The 26,568-nt window shown below is 40.2% G+C and overlaps 1 protein-coding gene across 15 annotated transcripts in view; it reads right to left on the bottom strand.

Annotated features, from left to right (window-relative positions):
- Positions 1-26,568, bottom strand: part of frmd4a (FERM domain containing 4A) — a 210,806-nt gene continuing 184,238 nt past the window's right edge. For 8 of the 15 annotated variants that reach the window (XM_073853769.1, XM_073853765.1, XM_073853766.1 and 5 more), the window contains exons 12-23: positions 21,897-21,972; positions 19,898-20,040; positions 19,419-19,560; positions 15,327-15,459; positions 14,190-14,313; positions 13,375-13,606; positions 13,105-13,161; positions 12,443-12,680; positions 12,078-12,233; positions 11,118-11,944; positions 5,718-5,814; positions 1-2,439 (exon numbers count right to left, since the gene is read on the bottom strand). In XM_073853769.1, the coding sequence (XP_073709870.1) occupies positions 2,334-2,439; positions 5,718-5,814; positions 11,118-11,944; positions 12,078-12,233; positions 12,443-12,680; positions 13,105-13,161; positions 13,375-13,606; positions 14,190-14,313; positions 15,327-15,459; positions 19,419-19,560; positions 19,898-20,040; positions 21,897-21,972 (2,331 nt within the window). In that variant the 3' untranslated portion in view covers positions 1-2,333. Of the gene's footprint in view, positions 2,440-3,964; positions 4,033-5,717; positions 5,815-11,117; positions 11,945-12,077; positions 12,234-12,442; positions 12,681-13,104; positions 13,162-13,374; positions 13,607-14,189; positions 14,314-15,326; positions 15,460-19,418; positions 19,561-19,897; positions 20,041-21,895; positions 21,973-22,119; positions 22,263-26,568 lie in introns of those variants that run through there. The other 7 variants (XM_073853772.1, XM_073853761.1, XM_073853763.1 and 4 more) reach the window with 5 other exon arrangements.

The following is a 26,568-nucleotide window of genomic DNA, read 5'->3' as shown; positions in this document are numbered from 1 at the left end:
TTTTAGAGAACATTCAGCAATAATTTATTTTCAGAATCTCAAGAACCACCACATTTCTCTTCTGGAAAATTCAGTATCAGTTGCCAACAACACGATTTTTGAAAAATGTTACTATACAAATTCTTAATAGAAAAAAGAATAAATTAACTGTGGAGTTTGGTTACATTTAACCCGCCCAACAATTCCACATTTTTTTTCTCTACAACATTGTTTTATTGTGTCCGGTTATGTCTGAAATGAACTCATAAAACATGCTCTATTGTCAAGATGAAGTGTAATAGACAGTTTAGTAACTAACGTCCTTCATTTTGCGCAACTGCTATTAACGACAGTTGGGTAACGTCTACGGCTAGGAAACAAAGCGCTCATCTTCCTCAGCATCTGCTCGTCCTGTAGCACCTGAACATGTTGCTGCCATTTCCCAGCTTTGTGTAAAATTAAAACAAATACTGATTTATAAAATTCATTAAATAAACACTCTCTCTTAAAAGAACCCAGTCAAGATTTCCACAGTCCTACCTATAAATGTAGATAAATGTGTTAGTTAAAGATTACTGCTGTTATCGAACACAGGTAGACGAGGAGTGAGCTCACATTGACATTTAGATGCACAGTGTGTGTTAAACCATCTAGTTTAGGGCAAACGAAACATTTCTGACTTGGAGATAATCTGGGTGGTATGATTTAATGACTGGCCATACAGTTTGAGTCTGTAAGTGTGATTTGGACCCTTTTGAAAGTTATGATTGTTTTATAATGTCGACTGATAACAGCCAAGGCTGTGCTTTCAGCTGTTTCTTAAGGTACTTTGTGTCTAAACTGCAGTGTGTATAAATAAACGTGATCTTTCGCTTTATGGCTTGATGTTTTCCTCGATTACGGACGATCGAGGTGACGGGCACCAGTGGTCTCGGGTTCAGACGCACCCTGTACTCATCTCATACAGAGATGTTTGAGCTTATTGGTTATGAAGTTTGCATGCTTTGAAAACAGTGCACCTGCTCGAGTCTCACATTCTGGAATGCTGATCTCCTGAAATCCTTCATATAGGTCAGAGGTAACATCATTTAGACTGCAATATCATTTTAGTAGTCTGTGTGCCACGTTACGTTGTGCTCATCTGACTTTGCGGTTTTTATACACATGAACGTAATATGTTATAATGGTGATGTGAGTATTAAAAACAAGACACACACCAAAAAACCTCAAAACCTATAAGGCCAGGATTGTTCGGAGTCCCACTTAAGGTTTAGATACGGCATTCGTGTTACCTCACTGATGTCACAACACTACATAGACTATGAGGGGATTTGTCATTTTCACGCTGTGACGTTCTGCATGCAGTTCGGGCTTACAGCAGGGCATTGTGGGACATCATCTGTGTACAGCACAGGCTCAGAGCACCATTTTGGCAAACTGCCGTAGTAACAAAGTACACTGGTTGTGGCCTGAGTTATTACGCGGCACGTACAGTACCTCACAGATCGGTCGAGAGAAGGTCATGCTAACGTTGAGCTAACCTCTATCTAACATTAGTTTGACAGCTATGGCTTCTAAATGTTAGCTAATGTAAACCAAGGTATTGAATGATTTGCAGATGACAAATTACATACAAAGACCACGTTTCCAAAATGACACTCACAGTTTTCACAGACAGGAAATACATGCGCCTGGTTGTTTTAGCTGAATTGTATTCACATCATGACCATCAAATCCAGGTCCGACGTGGAGAGGTTGCCAACTCACATCGGTGGGCGGGGCTTATGGTGCACTCGGCTCCAATGAGAAGGTATGCTGTAGGGGCTTGTGGTCGTCGAACTGAAAAAATAAAAATCTACAAAGAAGTTGGTCGATGACAAAGCAATTCATCGGAATGTGTTTTGTGCATGTCATGTGTATGAAAGAGAACGATGTCGGCTTTTTGACATCAGTGCAAAGGGAACACACACGACAGCAGGGGACAATGTCATGTTGAGCATGTATGGGTGGAGTTTACTTATAGTACAATAAACGTGCACATAAGAGGTTTCTCTCATGCGCCAACAGATTAAACATGGAGGGTTTGTGCATACAGAGGATCTGGCTGCCAGCTAACTGGGTCGAAGTTCATCGAATGAGGGTCAGGAAAGGTCAAGTTCAGTTTAGTCTCCTGTATTTCCGTTGCTCGTAAGCGCTGTACCGCCGGATATACAGAGAGAAAGTTAAAGGGGGAAGAGCAGGTCAGGTGGTACTGGCTCCAGCCAATGGTGTGTTTAGATGAGTTAAGGTCCAGCCTTTAGTCAGGCCTGCCTATTGAACTCTCCATTTTAGACAGAGGCGAGAGGGATGGGGGTTTAGACAAGTGTTCCCGGCTTTGCCTTCTCACGTCCGTACCACTGTACATCCGCTATCTCAGAGCACAGGGGACTGCTCAGGAAACAACTATCGTTGAACGGAGATCTGGAAAGACAAGAGGATGAGAGTGTCAGACTTCTTTTTGACATTTAATAGGTACATAAACTATTGGGTTCAAGTCGAACACTAGTAAAACACTCCAAATCAGTTGAATATTTTAGATGTGCTTTTAAAGGGACACTCCACTTTTTTAAAAAATATTCTCATTTTCCAGGTCCCCTACAGTTAACATTTGATGTTTACCGTTTTGGAAACCATTCAGCTGATCTCCGGGTCTGGCGGTAGCACTTTTAGCATAGCTTAGCACAATCTATTGAATCTGATTAGACCATTAGCATCGCCTGTGCAAAACACATACAGCCGGAGAAAAAAATGAAGCGAGCGCACAGAAGTTGATCACAGTGGATCTTATAGGGTCCGATAAAGCAAATACGGTTAGGATACTGAAGCAAGCTTAGCATAGGAACGCTGCTTTAGACAGGGAAGAAGACCAGAAGCCGTTTTTAATTTACAGATTAAAATGTAATCTTAAATTCTGTTGCAGTGTGCCCATGAGAGGCGGAGTTATACATTGTGTCTATTAGTCATTTTGTTTCATTACGAGATATGTTTAAAATGGATGATTTTATCAAAACACCAACTACATTGACTCTTTTTACAATAACACTAGAATGTTAATTAGATAAATCGAATATGGGAAATTGCATAAATTGACATCCCTAGTTTGAATATTTTTCCTATTTATAACCTGACTCTTCTGTAGTTACATCGTAAAAATCAAAGACTTTGCTGCCGTAACATGGCTGCAGGAGGCGCAATGATATTACGCACTGCCCGAAATAAGTGCTCTGCTATTGAAAGTAACCAAGGGGACTATTTTTGGCTGCTGCGTAATATCATTGCTCGTCCTGCAGCCATGTTACGGCAGCAAAGTCTTTGATTATTACGCCAGAATGAGAGTATAGTCCTAACCATATCGGCCTAGAAAATCGCAACTTTTAATTTTCCATCGGTCTTAATACATGATGTAACTGCAGAAGAGAAAAATACCCAAACTCTTTGGCTATTTTTGAGCGCAATGCTAATGGTCTAATCAGATTCAATAGATCGTGCCAAGCCATGCCAAAAGTGGCACCGCCAGACCCAGAGATCAGCCGACTGGACTCCAAAACTGCAACAATCAAATAATTAATTCCAGGGGAGCCTGAAATTGAACATATTGTGGAGTGTCACTTTAAATCTACTTCTAAAAATGTTTTATACATACGGTTTGTTTGAGTAAAAATATGAAAAGCATAGAGTTTTCAAGCAAGCTTACTTTCAAACCATTTTAAGGGTAATATCATACTTTAATAATAACATTTCATGTGTCTTTTATTTTTTAACTTAATTTTAGATTTCTTACAAATGTGTTTCTTGAGACATTTCAAGACATGTGAATACACAGTGCAATTAGGTGTAAAGTGAGATGCAGAACATGCAGAGAGAGAGAGAGAGATAGAGATAGAGAGAGACAGAGAGAGAGAGAGCGAGAGAGAGAGAAAGAGAAAAAGAGAGAGAGAGAGAGTACCTCTCTACTGGTCAGTGCTTTGGTGAGAGGGAGAGCGCTCTTCAGTAGGAGAACTTTCAGTCGCATTACTGCCCCGAGAAAACACACACACACATCCAAAAACACACAAACATTCAGGAAGACGTGAGTTAGTGACACAGAAAGACAGAGAGAGAGAGAGACAGAGAGGTTAGCATTTGTGTGTAGTAGTGATCAGTTAATACAGAGTGAGTTGTGTAATTCTGACAATGCGGTAGTTTGGTTACACACCATTAAAGTAAACAACACAGACAAGGCATTGTTAAGTTAGGTAAACCTCTAAACCAAGAGAATGTTCTCCACAAACAAAACTTGAAGGACGATAAACCAAGTTGCACAATCTTGACTGAAAGCAAAGAACAGCTAAATGTTTGCATAGACCCAAATAAGCACTGATTTACTTATCTTAAAGACTATTCACAACAAGACATACGTAAATTACCACAAAAAAAAAAAAAAAACAATATAGGTGTGCTGCAACCTAAACAAAAGCCAAACTGCTCTTTGTATGGCCTTGTTAAGTCATGACGTAAGAAATACTGTTTCCCATAATGGTCCAAGCCTCCACTCATTTCAATAGAGGATATTATTTAAACAGCCGTTATATGAGCACAATTTATTCATATCACACATTTAAGCGAAAATTTTATAACATCACAGTGTACGCTGCAGTCTCCGGGCTTACAGAATATATTAATAATTCGTAAAAAATCCATATCTGGTCATTTTGGATTTTGTTATGGAGATGAAAATTAAGATCGGATGGTTTTGGTAGTTTTGCATTATGATACGAGTGTATATTACAGTCCTTCAAGAAAAATGCAAAACATTTTTGTGATTGTTGTGGGCAAACATGCTTGAGCTTGCGGCACGTTTTCTTAAAAAATGCGATGGAATATGCAGGATATTTATGCAATTTTATGCAATGTAATTGTGGGAACTTGCAAAAATTGCATCATTTTAAATGATGTTCACGTCGCGTAATTATGTCACTTCATAATATTGCCATGGCAACAGGGTACATGGCTGCGCTTGTGTAAAGTAAATGCAACATTTTTCAACTTTCTGCTAAGATATATGTAACTTTTTACTATGAAAATGCGGGAATTATAAAATCATGCAAGCCCCGCATATTTTGCAGCGAAAGTGCGATTTGAAAAAATGTGGCCCCCGCATCATGCGTTTTTGTGGAGGGACTGATATTAGCGATAAGTCACTTATCTAACTCATATGCCCTAATCATTTGTTATCCAGTCCCTGAAAAAACAAATTTGGGGTGATTTACTGTTTTCTACATAACATCTTCTTACATAATGTAAAGAACATTCTGTGAAAACATAACCTTGATATCTTTAATAAAAGTAAGGTCATGTCAAAGACTGAAATTAATGTAAAATCAAACTTTGATGCTCCTAATCTCATCATTAGATTATGAGACTTTAGCCTGGGTTACGCAGACAGGGTCACATGGGAAATAAAATTACTTTTATTTTATATAAATTCTGTGGAGTGACTACACTTAAGATTTGATTAATTTTAGATGCTTTTAATCACAAGATAATTCCTATAGTTATAACTGTGTTATGCCATAGTTTTTATGAGTTTGCAATTTCTCTAAAAATATAAATAATAAGTGCTTACAAACGTTTAAATGGTAGTGTATATATTGATTAAAACAATGACAGTTACATTAATCTAAAAAAGTAGTGGGTTAAACCCACACTGTCCATCTTACCCGCTCTGCCAGTTGAGGATGTGCTGTGGGCTACAGGGCGGCGTGGCTGTGGGGTCACTACAGGGCGTTCCACTTCTCTGACTGAGCGGAGAGGCAGCTAAAACACACACACACACACACACATTAAATATTACACACTAATGAATTATGGGTCAGATAAAGTCCTAACGCACTCCTGACATGTGACTGAGCTGCTGGAGGAGCTTCAGATCTCTAAGTGTTACTGCCACCCAGAGAGGTGATAATCCCCTTAAACACACACACACACACACACACACACACACATACATACGCTGACCAGACCACCCTGTCATACCGCAGACACACTCACACGTGTACAGTAACACATGAATCTCAGCAATGCACTTAAGTGGAAAGATAATAAAGGTCTCAACTCATCACTTTCTCTCTCACACACTAAACACACAAGCATCAAGGCAGTGATGTATACATGCATGTGTTTTGCAAGAAAGTACAACGCACATCTGGTGCACATTAGTGATGTTTGTATACAATAAAAAACAAGTATTGCAATTATTGTGTTTCACAACTGATTAGTGGACAGCTTGTATACTTTAGGACAGGGGTTTAAAAACTGTGGGTTGGGACCCGCCCAATGGGATAAGCTTGGGTCATGCAAAGTCACTTGGGTGTTTTGCGGTGAACAACACAGAAAACAGTCTAACCCAAATGAATGACTACTTATGATTGTTTTGATATTTTACTGTTATTGAAATCAAACTTACACTTCATTCACAGTGACAAGAAAAATAAAAACTACTCTCTACTGAATGTGTATTGTTACCTCTTATTTTCATTTAAAATATTTGGTGGGTCTAGACTCTAGAGAGACTAAAGGTGGTCTAGACCAGGGGTGATGCCATGGACCTCCAAAAGTGATTAAGCTTCTGTGAGGGACCCCCTACTTAACATATATATCAATTTATATATTTTTAATATAATTGGCTGCACTTAGAGTTATGTTGGATGTATAATCCTGAAGAGAAACATTTATTTGTACTGCAGCAACTTGAAAATAAATATAATACATTTTGTAAATATAGCAAATATAAATAATTATGTAATGTATGTAGAAAGAAATATGAAATAAACACCTTATAAATCAAATTTATCTCTAAATTTTAACTTTTTCTCAAAGATTTTTTGGGGGACCTCCTACAACTTCCTCGGGTCCTGGACCCCAGTTTTTTAAAAACCCTGGTCCAGACTATACCTAGGTGGGTCCTGGATTAAAAAAAGTTTGGGAACCCCTAATCTAGTACTTGTTTCCATCCATAGCAGAAATAATATTTCTGGCCCAATTTGAGATTTACTGTTTTGTAAATAAAATCTTCTAAAATAATGTAAAGGACATTTTGTGAAAATATAACTAGGCATACACTGAAATGAAAATACTTGGCCGAAACTGAAAACCGAAACACCGAAAGAAATTATTATGCCAATTATTAGTACCATTGCATTTATGGCTATCACTGTGTACTAACTTTACTAGCGGAGTGACGGATCACAAAACTCACGGTTCGGATCACGTTACAGTTTTTGAGGCACGGATCGGATTATTTTTCGGATCAGCAAAAAATGGGTTGGAAAAATCTAATAACAAATAAAGAAATTGCAAACATTTATAAAAAAGAAGAAAGTTGCACATTAAGTAAGGTCTGAAATTAGCATTAGGTACAGAAATAAAATCAAATGAATAATAACACTGTCTTTATTGTATAAATATAATGATAATTTTAGAGCTACAGAAGTGATTTACTATTTGTCTTGGGTTGTTTGATTAACATTAATGACACAGGCTTAAGTAGGTTAATTAAGGTTACTGTCTCTTTAAGACCAAATAAGCAGAGACGGGTTTCTGACTGTAATCTTTACATACACTTAAGACATAAACTAATGTTTTTATTAGAAAAAGAATACTGTGAAGATCATTTAGTTTGTATGTGCCCTGTCAAGAAAGATTTTATGTTTGCTTGCTTTTTGAAACGCGTCTCTCCATGTATGCACTACTGAGTAGGGGTGGCACGGTTCACAAAACCCTCGGTTCGGTTCGTATCACGGTTCTCGGTTCAGTACGGTTCTTGTTGTTATTTTTTTTAACACTCCAGAAATGTATTATCTTATTAATGTATGAATTATCCATAATTTAGGATACAGTATTAAAAAAAGTTAGATCATGTAATCATGCACAAACTGAATTTGACTTTAAGCTCATTATTGGGAACATCCTTGAGGAAAGCCAGGCGAGATTTTGACACAGCGAGAGGGAAGACATTGATGATTTCAACATGCTTTTCATTTATTTGGCAAAAAAGAGAATGTGTATTGCCATCTACATGAACTTTGTGTGCATTTTTAGCACACAAAGATAACTTGCATTTATCAAAATGCCAACTTCAGTGTAGCTTTAAGATTTATCACTGAGAGGCTGCTTAAATACTGCAGAGAGAATATGTCAGACCTGCCAACCTTGGACATTTTTTTTGAGTAGCAACTTACTGCAGCGGCGCGAGGTTAGGCACATTTGCTGATCAGTAGTGATTGAGTTCACATGATCACTTATCACTTATTACTAAGCACATAGTTCCCACTCACCACCATATCTAGTTTTTTAACATAAAAGTAGGCTATGAAGAACTATTTTAATGAAAAGGCAATCCCAAAAAATATGCTTCTTAAACAAAACTTAAACATAATTGAAAATTGTATTGGCCTATGGCATATGTCTTAAATACATGGGACATTATAAATAACAAAGAATCAACAAATAGCAGGCTATATCCTTGCTTTATTTTCCAGCAGGCATGTTGACATTAAGCTCCACTGGGGCAAAGGCCTCCCACTACTTTCTCTTTAACATACCTAACATGAACAGTATTAATATGTTTTAAGGCTTGAAAATGCCATGTTAGCAGATTTGCATTCTACAGAACTGATGATAATGAGTCTTTTATAAAAATGTACAATAACATTACTTAGCTACTACAATAAAAAGCATATGTGCATGATCATTTGATTATATTATCTGCATGGTGTCTAAACCTGCTGAAAAAAACAGCATAGACCAGCATAATTCCCATGCTGGTTTGGTGCTGGTTTAGCTGGTGGTCACCAGCATACAGAACCAAAACACAACACATGCTGGTCTTGCTGGTGCTGGTATGCTGATGACCACCAGCTAAACCAGCACCAAACCAGCATGAGAATTAAGCTGGTCTATGCTGATGGTCACCAGCACCCAAACAAATGCTGGTATACTGTTTTTTTCAGCAGTGATACCAACTGTTTATGTAGTGTCCTAAAGTAGATCTAGTGAACTAAACAGTGATTTCATATCTGACAATACAGAAGAATACACAAACATGTTTTGATTTTCTCAGCAATAATGCAAAGCTCTATACTTGGTTTTGACTGGCTGAGCATATAGTTTGTTTTACCTCCCTCACCATCTATACTTTCTGCTCCTTGCTCTGCACAAAAAAATCGGATGTACATCGACAGGAGCCAGTAACAATCGAGTAAGAATAAGATTGCTATTATTTAGAAACTTACTTTCGTTTTGTCATGTTTTCTCGCGTGCTGTCGTGTGCTCTTCTGAGTGAGCGACTGCGTGCTACAAAAAGTAAACACAGCTCGCGGACATAAATTTCTGCGTGCTCGCGCAAGTTTGTCTTTTCCGTTAACGTGGGACTGCAACGCGTTTACAAGCGTGAATTACTTTTCATATAGCTCCGTTTTTGCCGCGATTAGCAGTGTAAATTAATATACTGGCAAATAAAGTAAAAACTTGGAGAGCAACATAGGACACTGGGTACAACAGATTTACACTGGGGCACGTGCAACAGTAAAATGGGTCTACACGCCCCGGTTGGCAGGCTTATTAAAATAGATGCAATTCACAATTCCCATAGCCTGCACATTTACCTTTAAAACGGTGTTTAGAACCATCATCCATGTAAAACAATTCACAGTATGAAGATGGACAGAGATGAAAACCATTCGTTATTTTCGTTATTCGTTTTGACGGCTCTCCGCCTTAAAGAGTTTAAAACTAGTGCTATGATTGGTCGATGTTGTTTTTTACCAACAGGTTGCTGCCCAATGCACAGACAGTTGAACTCAAAGCCATCAATGGCTTTTCGCATATTTTAAAAAGACAAATCGTAGCAGCGTAGTTTGATGTCTAAATGCGTATCTCCTACGCAAAATGCGTAAAGGTTGGCAGGTCTGATATGTGGACGAGAGAGAAACATAACGTTTACACCTGTAATATTTAAATCCGTCTCTTTTGTCCACTTTTGACCATTTCTGTCCTGATTACTTTCAGGGGCAGTTTATGAAATAAGATCGAGCAAATTTCACATGCTAGCAAAATGAAACTACGCGGAAATCAGCCGCTTTCGTTTTATCAACGAAAGGCTAAAAATAGCGCTGAATACGAAAAGACGTAAAACAGTGTTCATTACCTCAGATTAGATAAATGGTCGGAGAGAAGGCTGTCGCGTGTGGCTGTATCTATTGTTTTATTTCCGCTGTCATCATAGGTAACATGAAATAAAAAAATGTCTCCACACACCAAACTTCTTTTTCTCTCCCTCTTGCCATTTCTACACATGACCGGCAGCACTCACTCTCCACACCAGTCACCTCTTCTTTCGCGCTATTCGCGAAAGGGGAACACGCTATCTGAGGTCACATACAGGGCACGAGGCTACATACATTGCGCATGCCATGAACCGTACGACACACACGCGCTCCGAACCGAGACAAGCGAACCGAACGGTTCGGATTTTTTTCATGAACCGTGCCACCCCTACTACTGAGTGCACTTAAACGCACGCTCACACAGACACCGTGGGCGATTTCCAAACAGTGCAGCATAACAGTGACTCCAGATAAAAACATCATGTTGTTTTTCATTGCTTTATTCACCAAATGTACGTTAATGGACTACAGTATGAAACACATTCCGGATCGGACACATTCAACCACATGTGCATCTGTGCGTACAGAAAGCACCTTTTTGCGGTTAAATACGTCCACAGACGTACGCCTTCAGACAAGCACGTGCAGGTCGTGGTTTCTGTTTGCGTCATCACAATTTCGGCCGTATTGTTTCGGTGATAAAAATCTTTTGGCCGAAAAACGAAAATGCTTTTTTGTGGCCGAATATTCAGTGCATCCCCAAATATAGCCTTGATGTCTTTATTATTGTAAGCAAGATCATGTCATAGATTGAAATTTATTTGAAATTAAACTTTGATGTACATCATCTCAATTAGATTATGAAACTTTAGCCTGGATTTCACAGACAGGGTCACTTTTGATAAACATAAACTAGGCAAACTTAGCAAATTCATTCTTTGTATGTGCATGTACCTGGTGAGCCCTTCACTAGCGTTCCTATCCTCCCCTCGCGTCCCTCTGAAGCGTTGGAGCTGGTGTGCGTGACCCGACTGCGTTCCTTCAGTGATCCAGAAGAGCGCTGGTACCAGCACCGCAGCTCGTCTGACACCGCTGTCCGACCACCTCCACCCTCCCTCCCCAGAGATGGAGTCCTCACAATCTGCGAACGAGAGGGCGTCAACCTCCCGCTGCTCCCGCCTGATTCCCCGTCCTCCCCTGAGCCCCACCCCTCCTTATAAAGACCACCAGCCGTGTACGAGTTGGAGGTCTTGAACTGCGCCTTGACACTGTAGTGACCTTCCTGGTCGTTTTCCAGGCTGCGGACCACCACGGCGTTAGGACTGCTGCCCTCGGTGTAAAGTGGGTACTCTTTGATCCGATACTGAGAGGAGGGTTGGCTCTGGCTGTGGAGGTACACGCCCTGGTGGCTCCCGCACACCCCCGAATGGGTGCCTCCGTTACGGGCCGCCAGGTTGGGCATGCTGCCGGAACTAGAGGCACCCAGGTGCCCGGCGGATTTGTGCCGTTGTCGCTGTCTCTGCCGGGCTTTGGAGGGCGAGTCCTCGGCCAGCGTGCAGTAGTTGGGGTTAGAGGTGGACGAGGGATAGTAATGTTCTGAGCTGGAGTGGCTGGTGCAAGACGAGCAGTCGTCTGGGACAACAGAGCCGTTGCTTCCTGTCCTCTGTGGGCCTGATAGGAAGAGGTCAGGGCTAAGTCCTGTCTCTGTGTCTGCCTCCAATGACAGCAGCTTTCCCTGTGACTCTAGACTGGAGCTCCGGCCACGGAAGGGTTGAGTTAGACTAAGAAATAAAATACAAAAAAATGTATAGGTTGTTACAGGTTTAAAAAACTAAACTTTGATATAAAATATTAACAAAATGAATGTTAAACAGAACAATAAGCTTAGTTGCTTGTGTGTGTGCATGGCAGCACCTTGCTGAGTGGACGTAGCTTCGTGTTCTCAGGTCAGGAGTTGAGGGCATACTGGACTGGCTGTTCCAGTGAGAGAGGGAGCGGACCGGGCTGTTCTGGAGAGAGTTACTGCCTCCTGCTTCACAGCTGCCTGTGCTAGGGAACCGCCTGTGACTACTGTATTAAGAGAAGTAAAGAGAATCAATGAACATAAGATGTCATGAGGAGGTGATACATTACAATTGGTTTGCACGTCTAATCACACCAGGAGTGAAAAACAGGGTGAATTTATTTGTCATGACGTGTGCCAAGATGCATTGATTTCTGATGTTAGGTGTGCACGGATCTTCACTGCGTCATTGTGTGAAATGCTGAACGGTTCGTACCTGGAGTGCGAGGAGCGTTTTTTCACCCTTTCGTAGGGCTCGTCTAATGAGCTTTCGCTCCACATGCGTGGTTTGATGGGGGACTTGTCGTAGTCGCTGCGCTGGTAGTGCAGGTGTCTTAGTCCATCCAGGGACTGTGGAGGAGGCGGCCGGCTGTGGGAGGGGGGACGTGGCGGGAGACCCTTGTGTGGGGAAGCGGCCGGGGAGAACGTCGGGGTTCCTGTCACCTGGGGGTCATCTGAAATGAGGAGAAAGCGTTAAGTAACACCAGTAAAAAACTCAGCCTTATTTAAAATCTATCAATGTGTACAAGATAGATTTAGGAGTAAGGTTTATTCATAACCTGGTTCTAGAAAAATAGTCTAAGAAATGTCCTCACATTTATAGTTTATATGTATACACTCATTTGCTTTAATTTACATTACATTTATGCATTTAGCAGATGCTTTTATCCAAAGGTATACACTTTTTATCAGTATGCGTTCAAAACTTATGTCCTTTTGCAGTGCTAACGCAATGCTCTACCACTGAGCTATACAGGAACATATGCTTAATAAATGTACTCTGTGTATATCTATATTGTGTAATGTGGTTTGTATAGTTAATGTAACACACTGCACACTTGTTTATGGTGATGTGACAATTAAAGAGTTATGATTTACCATCATCCAGCACCAGGGCGTCAGACAGAGAGCTGTCCTCTGAGCCGATATTGGCTTCTGTAATTAAAAAACAAAGACGGTTACAACACACCACATCTCTCAATGCACACACTGCACATCAAACCCATCCCTGCTACTCGAGTGTGAACACAAGTGCGAGGTCACATGGGCAAACACATTCACACGCATGTTTTATAGGTCTAGCAGGAGGTGCGATTACTCTTACTCTCAGCAGGAAAAGGATTGGATGGCGTCAAAGTAATCTCTTACCCTCAATGATGAGAGAGGCACGTTGTGTGGGTTTCTTCCCGGATCGAACGCGGTATTCATTTATGCCGTTCTCGATATCCTGCAGTTTCTTCAGAGCGTTCAGATATGACGTCTTCCTCTGCTTCTTCAGTTTTTTGCTGCTGATGTGAGGATCCGACGCTAACCGCCGTGCCGCCTCCGTTATCTGAGACTGGATCGCAAACTCCCTTTCCATACGTTCCAGCTCCTCTTCCTGAAAAACACAAACATAAGTAAGGCAAAGACTTACGAAACATATGATCTTTTATATCACCCTTTGTGGAACTGCCAACACACACTCCGTCAGAATGACAAGACAGCCACGGGCGCCAAGTTGTCTAGTCACATTCTCACACACAGACACTTAGACCAAAATGTTGTGACCTCAAATCAATGTCTTAAATTAATCACCCAAAATCAGCGTTCACTGGTCACAGAGACGCACTCTGGTAAAGACGACACTGTGACCTCTTAATAATGGCTCAGATAAATCATCTAACTTTAGCGTTTGACAGATACACACATACTGTTATGCTCCTTTTCTGGGTTTTGTAATTCGGTTCCTTTGGCTGGAGCTTGACACTATCGCCATTTCCTCTCATAATGCCTGACTGGAGCTATTTATAGATAGACACACATTGCAGCAAAAGTCTGATTTTGACTTAAAGGTCAGCTTTGGATTAAACTGTTGCTGTGGTCAGCTACAAAAAAGACTATTAACATCTAAAGAGTTCAGGTCCTAACCAAAATAATGATCTCTTCGGTCATCAGGCCGGATAAAGTTGAATGTCACTGACCTCTCCTTTGGGTAGGATCTTCTGTTCATCCAGTTTAAATGCCGTGCCAATTTTGCGTCTGACGGTAGGTGGCTCCTCTCCGGGGTCCAGAGGATATTCCTTAGGGAGCTTTCCTGTCAGCTCCTGAGGAACAGCATACAATCTTAGTATGAATGTTAGTGTGCATACATAAGATGAACTGTTCCAAAAACTAGTGTGGCAATATTTAGTTGAGGTCTCAAACAGTAGGGCTCCAAAAGATACTTATGCTGGGTACACAAAAGATAATCGGGATGGACATACGCGCACATGCTCTTGAGATTATCACGTAAAACTAAACAATATCCAATCAGAAAGCGAGATGATGAAAGACAGAAGCAGTCATGGTGCAGCACAAAGTGAAGTTGATGCAAAGTGAACTTGTACAGACCATGTTCCCGCTTTCTCCACAACTTCACCCAAACCCTTTTCTTTTTTTCCCTTTAATTTTTGGTAAAAATTATTCCAAACACTATCAGAGAAATTTCTTCCTGCATATCGCCCACCATGTTTATTCTGAAGTCTCGCAAGATTTTGCGAGATTTCCTTGGTTCACAGTCAAGACTCTGGTTGAAAATCTGTTCGTGTGTGGTGTGCTGTCTTTGACACATCATGGCACACCACACACTATAGGAGCAAAACAGTTAAATCTAGGATATTTTATCCTTATGTTTGTGGTCTATCACATTTTGAAAATCTTATAAGATGTAAACAATATTTTGGTGTGTACCCCACAAATTAATGCTAAGTTAAAGTGGTTGTAGCCAATGTAGGCAACAAGGCGGCTCACTAGGTTTCGGAACACATCCATTCCCTACTGAAAAATCCAGGCTAAGACCAGCATAAGCTGGTGAGCTGGTTTAAGCTGGTCTCCCAGCTTGGTTTTAGCTGGTATTGCTGGTGTAGCAAGCTGGTCTAGCTGTGTTTTGGTCACTTTTAGGCTGGAAGACCAGCTTGACCAGCTTTGCCAGGCAGGGAGGACCAGCTTAAACCACCTTAACCCAGCAAAAAACAGCTACCAGCTTATGCTGGTCTTAGCTGGATTTTTCAGTAGGGTTATGATAAAGTGGGAAGTTCATGTTTTAAGGATGCTGCAGGAGGCTTGTTTCGTTTCTCTCCGCTTCTCTAATGCAGATGTTCTTCAGTTCTTCTATTCTCTGTCTGAGCGTCTCCTCGAGAGCTTCCTGTCTGGCCCTCAAAGCCGCCAGCATGTCCTTCTTAGCAGTTTGAGAGCTGTCCGACTCCTGAGAGCCTACATACAAACATGCACACAACATTAGATCAGATCCAGGGCTTAAATATCAGATCCAGTTTATTTCACTTAAACAATCAACCTGACCTTCTTGTTTAGTAGAAGGGTGTGTACTTAACCTCTTTCAATGCTCTGAAAGGGGCAAAGTTTGTGCGTGTTTCCGGATAAAATGAACAAAGGGTCCCAATAGGGTAACATTGTTTACCAAAGTCTCAACATGGATTGGAGCATTGAGAAAAGCTGTGTGTGTGTGCATGCCTGGGAACACCTGCTGTAATAGTTAGGATGTTTATGGGAAAGTAAATGGAAATTTTTAAAGAGTTCAATAATTTTGTTTATGTGTCTACAGGAATATACTTGAAAATAATGATCATAGTAGCTATCACTACGTACTATTAAAAGCATTGAATCAGTATTTGTTTCTGCTTCTGGTATCACTTATATCAATCTGTGTGCTGTAAATCCATCTGTTTTCTCACACTGGTGTTGTGTAGCATGACTGACAGTTTCCGGCTGTGTATCCTGCTGAGGAATGTGATTTGTCAGGTCTGTATGTTTGGGAAGGAGGGAGGAATCTCATAGGATCTCTAGTAATGTGTTTGTGTGGGCCGGCAGCTGCCTGTAAATCAGTAGAGTCAGTGTTGCTAGGGTCCTGATGTGTGAGTGTCTATCTATCTGTGGTCAAGGGCATATGAGGATTTGATTGGATCATGCTATGTAGACTATGATATATCTGGCCAATACTATTTGTTCCTCCCACACATCAACTGAGAACAAAACATCAGTGCTTAATTAACCTACTGAATCATGCATATTAAACATCACAGCTGGGCCTTTACAGAATCACTATGAACATACAAAATTAGTGTGAATTCCTGTGGCCATGTTAGAATTTGTGTATGAAGAGAATTTAACTGCAACTATCTTTTCCACAGTTAGGTTTAGATTCACAAAATTAGCGCCAGACATCAAATCTGCCTCCGAAACTGAAAGTCAAATATGCTAATAACAATGATATGGTTTCTTAAAGGAGACATTTCACAAGACTTTTTTAAGATGAAAAATAAATCTTTGGTATCCCCAGAGTATGTATGTGAAGTCTTAGCTCAAAATACCATATAGATAATTTATTATAACCTGTTAAAATTGCCACTTTGTAGGTGTGAGCATAAGTGTGCCCTGGGTGTGTCTTTTAAATGCAAATGAGCTGATCGCTGAACTAAAGGGCAGTGACATGGTTGGATAGTGCAGATTAAGGGCAGTATTATCCTCTTCTGACATCACAAGGGGAGCCAAATTTCAATTACCTATTTTTTCACATGCTTGCAGAGAATGGTTTACCAAAACTAAGTTACTGGGTGGATCTTTTTCACATTTGATAGGTTAAAAGAAGCACTGGGGACCCAATTATAGCATTTAAGCATAGAAAAGGTCAGATTTTTACACTATGACCCCTTTAACACATTTCCAATATTTCAATATACATTACACTGTCTTAAAACATGCTTTAAACGTCTTTCGTAGGTAAGCAACCATGAGCAGCGTACTCAGGACGGCGAGGAAAACAAAATGCCTACCATACTATTTTCGGGACTAAAAGTCCCTCCGGAGTTAATTAAAGTTGCATTAAAGGGAAACTTCACCCATTTGCATTAAGCTTTGTACCGTTAGAACCCCAGTCATGTTTTTGAATGGTCGTGCACCATTCCCTCAGTTTCCCCTGAGAGGGGAGAAATACTGATTTCAGTGAGGCACTTCCTTCTTTCAATGATGTAAAAATCGTCATTTTGCGTCATTGAAAGAAGGAAATCCTGTATCTCTATTGAGTGTGAAAGACTACAGACACTCATTCCTCATTTTTCCAAGGTGGGGGCTATGGGTGGGACCCACTCACGCTTCAGACCAATTACAGATAAGTGGGTGGGACTTACGAAAATATACGAACACAGACCGAAAAAAAGCGACCAGCCGCCATCTTTATGCTAAGCTAAGCTAAACAGAAGTTGTGGAGCGAGCCAGAATTCATGTTACAATAACAGTGGAAGTTGATCAATATTACATGGAAGAGGGTGATTTTACAAGCGTGATGCTCTAATCCGCTGTACATTGCACCTTTATGAGCCACAATACTGCAAAGAGCTGAGGCAGATGTAGGAACAGAAGCCCGAGGAGTAGGCCGGAGCCTGGGCGTCGGCTGGGTAGAGGAGCCCGGTGAAGAAGCAGCAACCATCGGCCTCTGCTGCGTAGAGAAGCTTTCCTGTTCTCTCGCTGTGTGGCTTCTTTATAACATTTCTGCATCAGATAAGGATATGGACGTTTGTTTGGTGAAGGTTTCTATGCAAGAGAGGAACTTTGCGCGCGTTTGGAACGTTTATTTCACGGACATGTTTCGGTTTACGAGCAGACGCGCTGCGGAGTATATAAGCTTGGACGGACTCGCGCCGTTTGCTTTCGGTTTAACATTTCTGGATCAGATAAGGATATGGACGTTTGTTTTGTGAATGTTTCTGGTCGCGTGCTTATTTTAAAGACGTGTTTCGGTTTACGAGCACAAGCTCCAAGAGCTGAGGCAGCGCGTCTGTGGAGATATTATGCAGGGGACGCGTTTGTGTGGAGGATGGAGGGATAAACGGACGTCTGACTAAAGTGAGTGTTTATATTTTCTTTGTTATACTAACGTGGCATTTATGTACACAATAGCATATCTGAGTGGTGTTTTATATGTCTATATTGTGAGAGCAGTGAGGCCAATAACAACACAAATGTAATTACAGTAAACAAGAGACAAAAAGAAAATTGGTAAAACTAAATAAACATTTAAAATGCATACACTTTTTTTAAGTACTTGGAAAGACATTTGTACTGTGGATCTGAAACTGCACGTTACTGTTTGAATAAGACTTTGCTACACACCAGGCCAGAGTGTTATTGTGTGTACCACAATGTAACATCACGTTTAAAAGTAAATCATGATTGGTGTCAGTCAGACACAGTGGTGGTGGCTATTTTCTTTGTTTTACTAACGTGGCATTTATGTACATAATAGCATGTCTGAGCCGTGTTCCGAGTAATGGGAGTGGCTTGCAGAGCTGTGCATTGTGGTGCATAGTGGCAGTTGTAGTTTTTCATACAAATGTGCTCTAAAGTCACATTTTGTCTTTTCTCTGTCAAATAGGCACAAAATTCTACATTTATGTTACATTTTGACTACAAATATGACTCACTTTCCATAAAGATTAATGTTCCTATCAGTGAAATGGCCCTTTAATTAAAAATGCATCATGAAGAGCAAAAATCATATCAGGTATGATATCAGGAGTTAAATATCTAAGTGCTTGACAGAGTCATGGCACACACACGCTTGATCTGTGTTAAACTGTGGTGTATTTATAGGAAACAAACAAGCATGTATGGGTATATGCAACAAATTAATGTAAACATTTCAGTCTCCAAATTATTGTGAATGATTTATTAATGCATGCTATTTTATTTAGTTTCTCTAGTGATCTCATCTCTTACTGTACCCCCTCTTTCTCATATGTGTGGACATTGATTAAGAGGCTAACAGATTCATAGCCCAGATGAAACAGAGGATCATATAACTAACATCAGAGGAGTTCCACAGATCTCTTTGTTCGTATGATAACTGACACCACGGCGCAAGTCCAAAACCAGCATCATGACAAGCTGTTCTCAATCTCACCCTGCTGAAAATGTGCACACACCCTAAAACTGTCAACGTATGACATCACCATGAGAACATAAACATGGATCATAAACATTTGAATCGCAAAAATAAGAGGAGAGAGTGTTTAAAGTCAAGCACACGCTACGAGACCAAAGCTCTTTGTGTTAAACATCTGTGATGAGAGGACCTAAACCTAGCAACCTGTGATCAGTTTTAATGCAATGTAAGCAGGGGGATGAGTTTTTGTGTTGTAGTGTGTGCTCAGACTGACCTGAGGACAGCAGGCTGCCACTGCTTCCGCTGATGATTTTGCCTTTGCTGCCCATGTTGGCCAGTTTGGAGGTCTTGAGGGTTCCCGTCTCTGTCAAGTCTATGGCTATCTCATTCAGACTGCGTGCTGCGTGAATCTTGCTCTGAGAAAGAGAGAAAGAGAGTGAATGTGCTTGCCAGCTGTGTCGACTGTGACAGGATTTTCCAAGAGAAGAACATTCCGCAACTTTTAAAAGTGTAACAGAATCCTTCACCAAAATCAGAGACAGATATTCGTGTGTGTGTGAGACTTCAGGCAGTCCTGAGGATTTCTAAGAGCTGGTAGTCTAGACGGTTAGACAGTTAGACCACAAAAACACACAGGAAGGTCTTCGCAGGAAAGACGTTAACATAATTGCACAAAACTGCCAAACACACACAATACAAACGAAGCACATTGATTCTGGTGAAGTGTTAACATAAACAAAAACAAACACGCACCTTGCTCTGTTTGCGGTCCAGGTAGAACTGGTGTTGGCTGATGGCCATGGCCCAGATGGATTTGATGAGGGTGGGACAGGCGTACCAAGTGTGCACAGCGATGCCACTGTGACCAAACGTCCTTCGCGTTACCGACGCCCTGCAGTTGAAGCAAACACGACTTTATATTCACTGAATTTGCCGAAAGTGTCAGAGCATAAACAAACATACAGTACTGGATCTCTTAAACCTAAATGAAATCCTAATATCGATATCCAGGGTTCCCACACCTAAGTTAACTTCAAATTTAAGGACTGTCCAGGTCCTATACCCTCAAATTTAAGGACTAAATGCGGGGAGACATTTCAAGTGAGAGCAAGGTTACATTGTGTTACCTTTTAGGATACATTGTTACAGTTCCCTTTTAAAGGAACTCGCGCTGCATCACTGCGGTGACACTTTGGGGACGCCTCCAGGGCTAAGTGCGTTTGAATGTGTATATAAAATTCAACCAATGGTGAGGCTTAACGACAAAGACAGAGTGACTTTGGAGCCAAGAAGTATATCACTATCTAAAATATTGACAAAGACGGCGTTACAGGGACGCAAGTAGTATGGCAAGGGAGATGCAGCGTCTCGTTCCCTTCTCAGGGAACAACAGTTACATACGTAACCCGAGACGTTTTCGTGTGTCAAACACAACTATGCAAAAAAGCATTTTGGTATAAATTGCACGTGTGCTTACTAAAATATCAAAAAAAAAACTGGTTTTACATTCAAGGTGGACAGTTCTGCAGTTTATTAGCTTAATATACCACACACAGTGCGGCCCACATACACACACTCCATTTACAATGTGGTCAAACCCTTTCGCACGTGTACGTCCTCCCATCTGTCCAGAGATGGGCTTTATACAAACCTCCAGGCCTCTATAAATATCCTCCTCTCCATCCACTGAAGTTAAGATAAACAGCATACCCTGGTGTTCTGACTTTTATCAAAACTACATTACAGTTACAGCGTGTGTGTGTGTGTGACCATCAGCTACCACCCGAATTGATTAAAATGATCAAAGTAATAAGAACATAACTACATCAAAGTCCCTTGTGTTGCATGATAAACAGATTTCTTTTCATCCTTCCCTCCCTTTTTGTTTCTGGTCTCGTGTTGCTTGTTGGAAGAGTGTGAATGAGGCGGTTTATCTGTCAGCATCTTAAGCGGCGTGTAATGTTGCTTTTGGAAGCATCTGCTCTACTAAAGGGAATAACCAGCCCTTGGCACGCACTGATGATGTCATAAGAGCCAGATCAATCCTAAAACACATCTCAATTTTGACCAATAAAGAAGAAAGGGGAGAGAAGAAGAGAAAGACAGGACAAACCTTAATTACCTCTTGATTATGAAAGAGAGGAACACATCTCAATCTTTACTGACATAAAGGAGGGTGGAGGAGCATCCTGTATGTTTTTGTTCATATGTTCCTGAACTGTTGTATTTCTACCCTCTTCTCCCCAGGCGATTTAATAACAAATAGCTTAACTCACTGAACATTTGTGGACACAAGCCAACTCCTGACAATCCAGATGCATCTAGTATCATTTTAAGGTTTATGTCTCTTTAAATACATTTATTGAATACCAAAAAACAGCTTTATAAATGTTTCACTTGTTCTCTTGCTGGTAAAACTAAATTGTGTATTAAAAGCTCAAGACATCATGCAACTTTTTTTAACTTTCCTATCTCTGTAAAAAACTTTTTTCAAAAAAATCTTTTGGAGTTCCAAAAAGGACAAGAAGAACAGAAACAAAACTAAACCTACAAACAGCTGAGATCTTTCTGACCCGTGCAACGCTCCATGACATTTAAGCAAACTTGTCCATCAAACTTTTGCTCATTTTAGGCAAAAGTAGTACCCACGACATGTCCTGTCAGTGTGTTAGACAGAATATTTGTAAATGCTAGGGTGCCACGACCTGTTTGTGTGCAATGAAGGAGGTGTATGCTGTAATATAAATTTACCTTCTCGGGTCATGAACTTCCACTGAGAACTTCTTCTCCCTGAAGTACAGATTCTCCAGCTGTCTCCATTGGAACACCTGCAGACATAAGAGAACGCTTTATAACATTCCCAAGACGTATGGTGCTCCAGTTCAAAAAGCTCCTGAAACTAGAAGAGAACTCTTAATCCAGAATGCAAGTCCTTTCCAGGATGCGTTTTACTATTCCTTCAGTTTTCCACGTACGTTTGAGAATCTCAGCTATACTTCAGTCCTAAGAAACCACTGCTTACTTTGTGCTTATGGTGTGTGTGCGTAAAATCCTTAAGCACAGGGAAACAATGAGTTCTCCACTGAATGTGTGTAGAATGAGAGAGACTGTTTAAATCAAGAGCCTCACATATGAGACACACAGAGAGAGAGAGAGAGAGAGAGAGAGAGAGAGAGAGAGAGAGAGACAGGGAGGAGTCAGCCCCCCTATTTCCCTATGGGACACACACTTCCTGTGTGGGTGGGGTTTATGGAGAGTTCAGAGTGACGAGTGTGTTTTTGTGTGTGAGCCGTAGTAACCCCTTTAAACTGAGTGCTACAGCTTTGTTAAACCCCCTCCCCACCTCGTTCTTCCCTCATTTACTCAAGTAACCAGGTTCTGGTTCTCATTACACACCAGCGCACACTAACACACACCAATGGTTGTCTGCGGTACGCACACTGGACCTCTGGAGCCATCAGCTCAACACAAAGAAAAACCAAAGAAGAAAGAGAAAATGGTATGGATCTGCGGTTGCTGAGACTTGAATGTTCTTTAAATAAGAAAGTGAAAAGTCAGCGGGAGCAAGATTATGACACAGCATACAGTGTATAACATATCTGAACCAGTATTCAATCAAAGAAAGTTAAAGGAAAGCAAGAGCGAGATTATGATACAGCAATCCTACACATTTTTCCCAAGACGTATAAAATATCCGAATCGGTTTCAATCATTTAAAAGTCACTTAAGGGGGGTTCTATACAAGCATTTTCTGGCAAATACCATGATTTATACAAAGGAGAGAATTTATTAAAGGTAAATATAAAGGAGAGGAGAAATGAAGGATGATAGTGTAGAAGGAAGGGGAGGGGGGCTGGCTTAAAAAGCTGAAGAATTTTAAGAGCCTGGGAAAACAATGGATAGATGAAGGAAGAGGGGGAGGAACACACGCACACAGAAATATTTCCACATATATTACAGTTCTTTTACAGAATCGGCTCTATAAAAAAAAATCATGACGTTCAGCTCTGTTAACTCTTTCCACGCCAGCGTTTTTTTAAAAAAGTTCCCAGCAAGCGCTAGCATTTTTTATAATTTGTAGAAAGTTTAATGCCTTCCTAAAAATGTTCCTCTTTAAATATATAAACATACAATATATCAAAAAAAGAACAGACTCTCTGCTTTCAAAAAAAAAAAAAAACATTTCATCCTACCTTCATTTGTTCTCTCAGGGCTCCCACACTTTAGTTAACTTCAAATTTAAGGCCTAAATGTGGGGACACATTTCAAGTGAGAGCAAGGTTACATCGTGTTACCTTTTAAGATACATTGTTACAGTTCCCTTATGAGGGAACTCGCGCTGCGTCACTGCTGTGAAACTTTGGGGATGCCTCCAGTGGTAAGTGTGTCTGAATGTGTATATCAAATTCAACCAATGATGAGGCTTAACGACAAAGACAGGGTGACGCGGGAGCCAGGAAGTATATCGCTTTCTGAAATATTGCCAAAGACGGCGTTACAGGGACGCAGTCTCTCAGAAAAACAACAGTTACATACATAACCCGAGATGTTTTCATGTCAAAACACAACTATGCAAAAATGCATTTTGGTACAAATCAACATTTGCATACAGAAGATATAAGCATTTAAAGCGAACAGTTTAACACGTGTGCTTAAAAAGTCTAGATTTTAAGGATATTATCCTACACTACACAGGGAATAATATTGATTTTTTTCCAGAAACTTCTTGCATAAAATAGATTCAAGCATTTTCAATGACCTGTATCTATGTATGTATATTTTCAAAAACGTCCCAGGGCCTTGAATTTTTCCACCAGATTCACAAACATTCAAGGATTTTAAGGACCCGTGGGAACCCTGTTCTCTTTTTATCACCTCTCAAATATGGGTTGGTTTCTTCAAAAGTACCAAATTTTGAGCAAAAAGCTGAGATAATTGTGTTTTTGTGAAGGACTTTTGATAGAGATTAGATTCAGAGCGATGATCAAAACACACACAGTTTGAACTGTTTGCACCACCTGGTGCATAATACCGGAAATACAGATTGCCGGAAAAACTCGTCATTGGCAATGAAGCGTTTTAGCTTAATTAACAGAGTTAACTCGTCAATGACGGGGAAAGAGTTAATGGTTCATAAAGATCTTCTAAATCTTTTACTAAAATCTGTTTTGAACAGACAGTGCCATGGTGAAGTAAATTAATTTTAAAATGAATTGTGAGGGATGTATGAATTGAACTTGCCTAACAGAGTAAGTAAAAACTGTATAAAATATATTAATATGGAGGAAGCGGTACTCGAACGATTACTACCCCATATATCTGTGCCAATAAACAGCACAGAGATCTTTGTGGTGTTAAAGCGAATGTTTCTTGGTGTTTACAAGATGCTTTGATGGTCTAATGGGACAAAGAACAAACTTGACCCCCCCACATGACCTCTCAACACTTTCAAAATAACTTTCATTACAGAGATACAGATCTCTCTGTCATTAAAAGAGAGAGAGAGTGGGGATAGAGAGGCTACATGTTCCATAACATCTAAACACTTTATACTCTACAGATCGCTGCAGTTATGAGCCAATGAGGCATGAAGCATTAACCACACCAGAGTATTTCGGGCATAGTGAGGAAAAACTGGAGCTTCGGCTATTGTTCTGAAATATAAAAATCTCCACACATCAACAAAAGTAAGTGTGAGCATGTTTGATTTTGAGGCGTGCAGTCACGAAAGACTACTTACTGTTGCGTCGCTGTAAAAGAGAACAGGGATTTGAAAGGGCCCCAGTGAGGACCTTACGTGCCCAATCTCTGTTAGTTCCAGCACATTTTTCACTGACAGCTGAAGCATGTTTTGGGCCTCTTGTTAGTTTGCGCTCTGATGTCAGATACAACATATGTTGAAATGTTGATCTCTGGAAACAGGGTTAAATCAGGTCTTGGACTTCAAAGAAACGTGGTGATGTGGTCCAGTGAAAACCAAAGCATCTTCTGATAATGCTGATAGCTGGTTATACCAATACTGTCTCACGGTAAGCAGGATAAGCATGTGGCTTAGCCAAACTGATGGTAATAAAGATAATACAAAAAATCCACAAACTTTACAAGTTTTATTTGTGCTTATGTTAAATACATTTTTGTACTTTTTATCACAGATTGCTCATATTGGATGGACAGATGTGCTTGTGGTGCATTTAGCAAGATTAAGATAAAGCAAGTCATAAGTAGGACAGATTCATTTCTAGCAATAGCCAACAATACATTGTATGGGTCAAAATTATCTATTTTTATTGCCAAAAATCATATTAAATAAATGATATTAAATGATTAGTCCATTTTCTTTAAAAAAAAAAATCCAGATAATTTACTCACCACCATGTCATCCAAAATGTTAATGTCTTTCTTTGTTCAGACGAGAAGAAATATGTTTTTTGAGGAAAACATTCCAGGATTTTTCTCATTTTAATGGACATTAATGGAACGCAACACGTAACAGTTTTAATGCAGTTTAAAATTGCAGTTTCAACAGAGTTTCAAAGGACTCTAAAAGATCCCAAATGAGGCATAAGGGTCTTATCTAGCGAACGATTGTCATTTCTGACCAGAAAAAAATGCACTTTTAAACCACAACTTCTCGTCTATCTCCGGTCATGTGACACGCCAGCGCGACTTCACGCAATACCTCATCACGTCAAGAGGTCACGGAAAACGTATGCAAACTGCGCCCCAGTGTTTACAAGTGTAGAGAAAGAGGACCGTTCCCACGTTGTTGTATGTCGAATGATACTAATTAATGTCTTTGTGTCAGTTTATTGTTTAAAATGGTCCACAAATGTGCGTTTCATATATGTAACACGTGAACTTTCCATGGCGTTACGCAATTACATGAGGTCGTGCTGACTCGTCACATAGCCAGAGGAAGAAGAGAACCTTTGGTTTAAAAGTGCATTAAAACTGTGTTGGGGTCCATTAAAATGAGAAAAATCCTGGAATGTTTTCCTCAAAAAAACATAATTTCTTCTCGACTGAACAAAGAAAGACAACATTTTGGATGACATGGTGGTGATTTTTTTTTAAGAAAATGGGCTAATCCTCTAAGTAAAGATCATGATCCATGATGATATTTTGTACATTTCCTACTGTAAATATATCAAACATCTATTTATCATTAGTAAAATGTGTTGCTGAGGACTTCATTTGGACAACAAAGTGGGCGATTTTCTCAATATTCTGATTTTTTTGCACCCTCAGATTTCCAAATTTTGTCATATCTTACAAACCATACATCAATGGAAAGATTGTTTATTCAGCTTTCAGATAATGTATAAATCTCAATTTCACAAAACTGGCCCTTTTCTCATTCAAGCATATGATCCACTTGTTCACAATGTTCCTATTCTGTAATAAAAGGAGGTCTCAGTTTAAAT

Source organism: Misgurnus anguillicaudatus, chromosome 15 (genome assembly GCF_027580225.2).
Source record: "Misgurnus anguillicaudatus chromosome 15, ASM2758022v2, whole genome shotgun sequence".
Taxonomy (NCBI): Eukaryota; Metazoa; Chordata; class Actinopteri; order Cypriniformes; family Cobitidae; genus Misgurnus; species Misgurnus anguillicaudatus.
The sequence above is the reverse complement of the archived record's forward strand: the minus strand, read 5'-3'. Positions and strand labels throughout refer to the sequence as shown.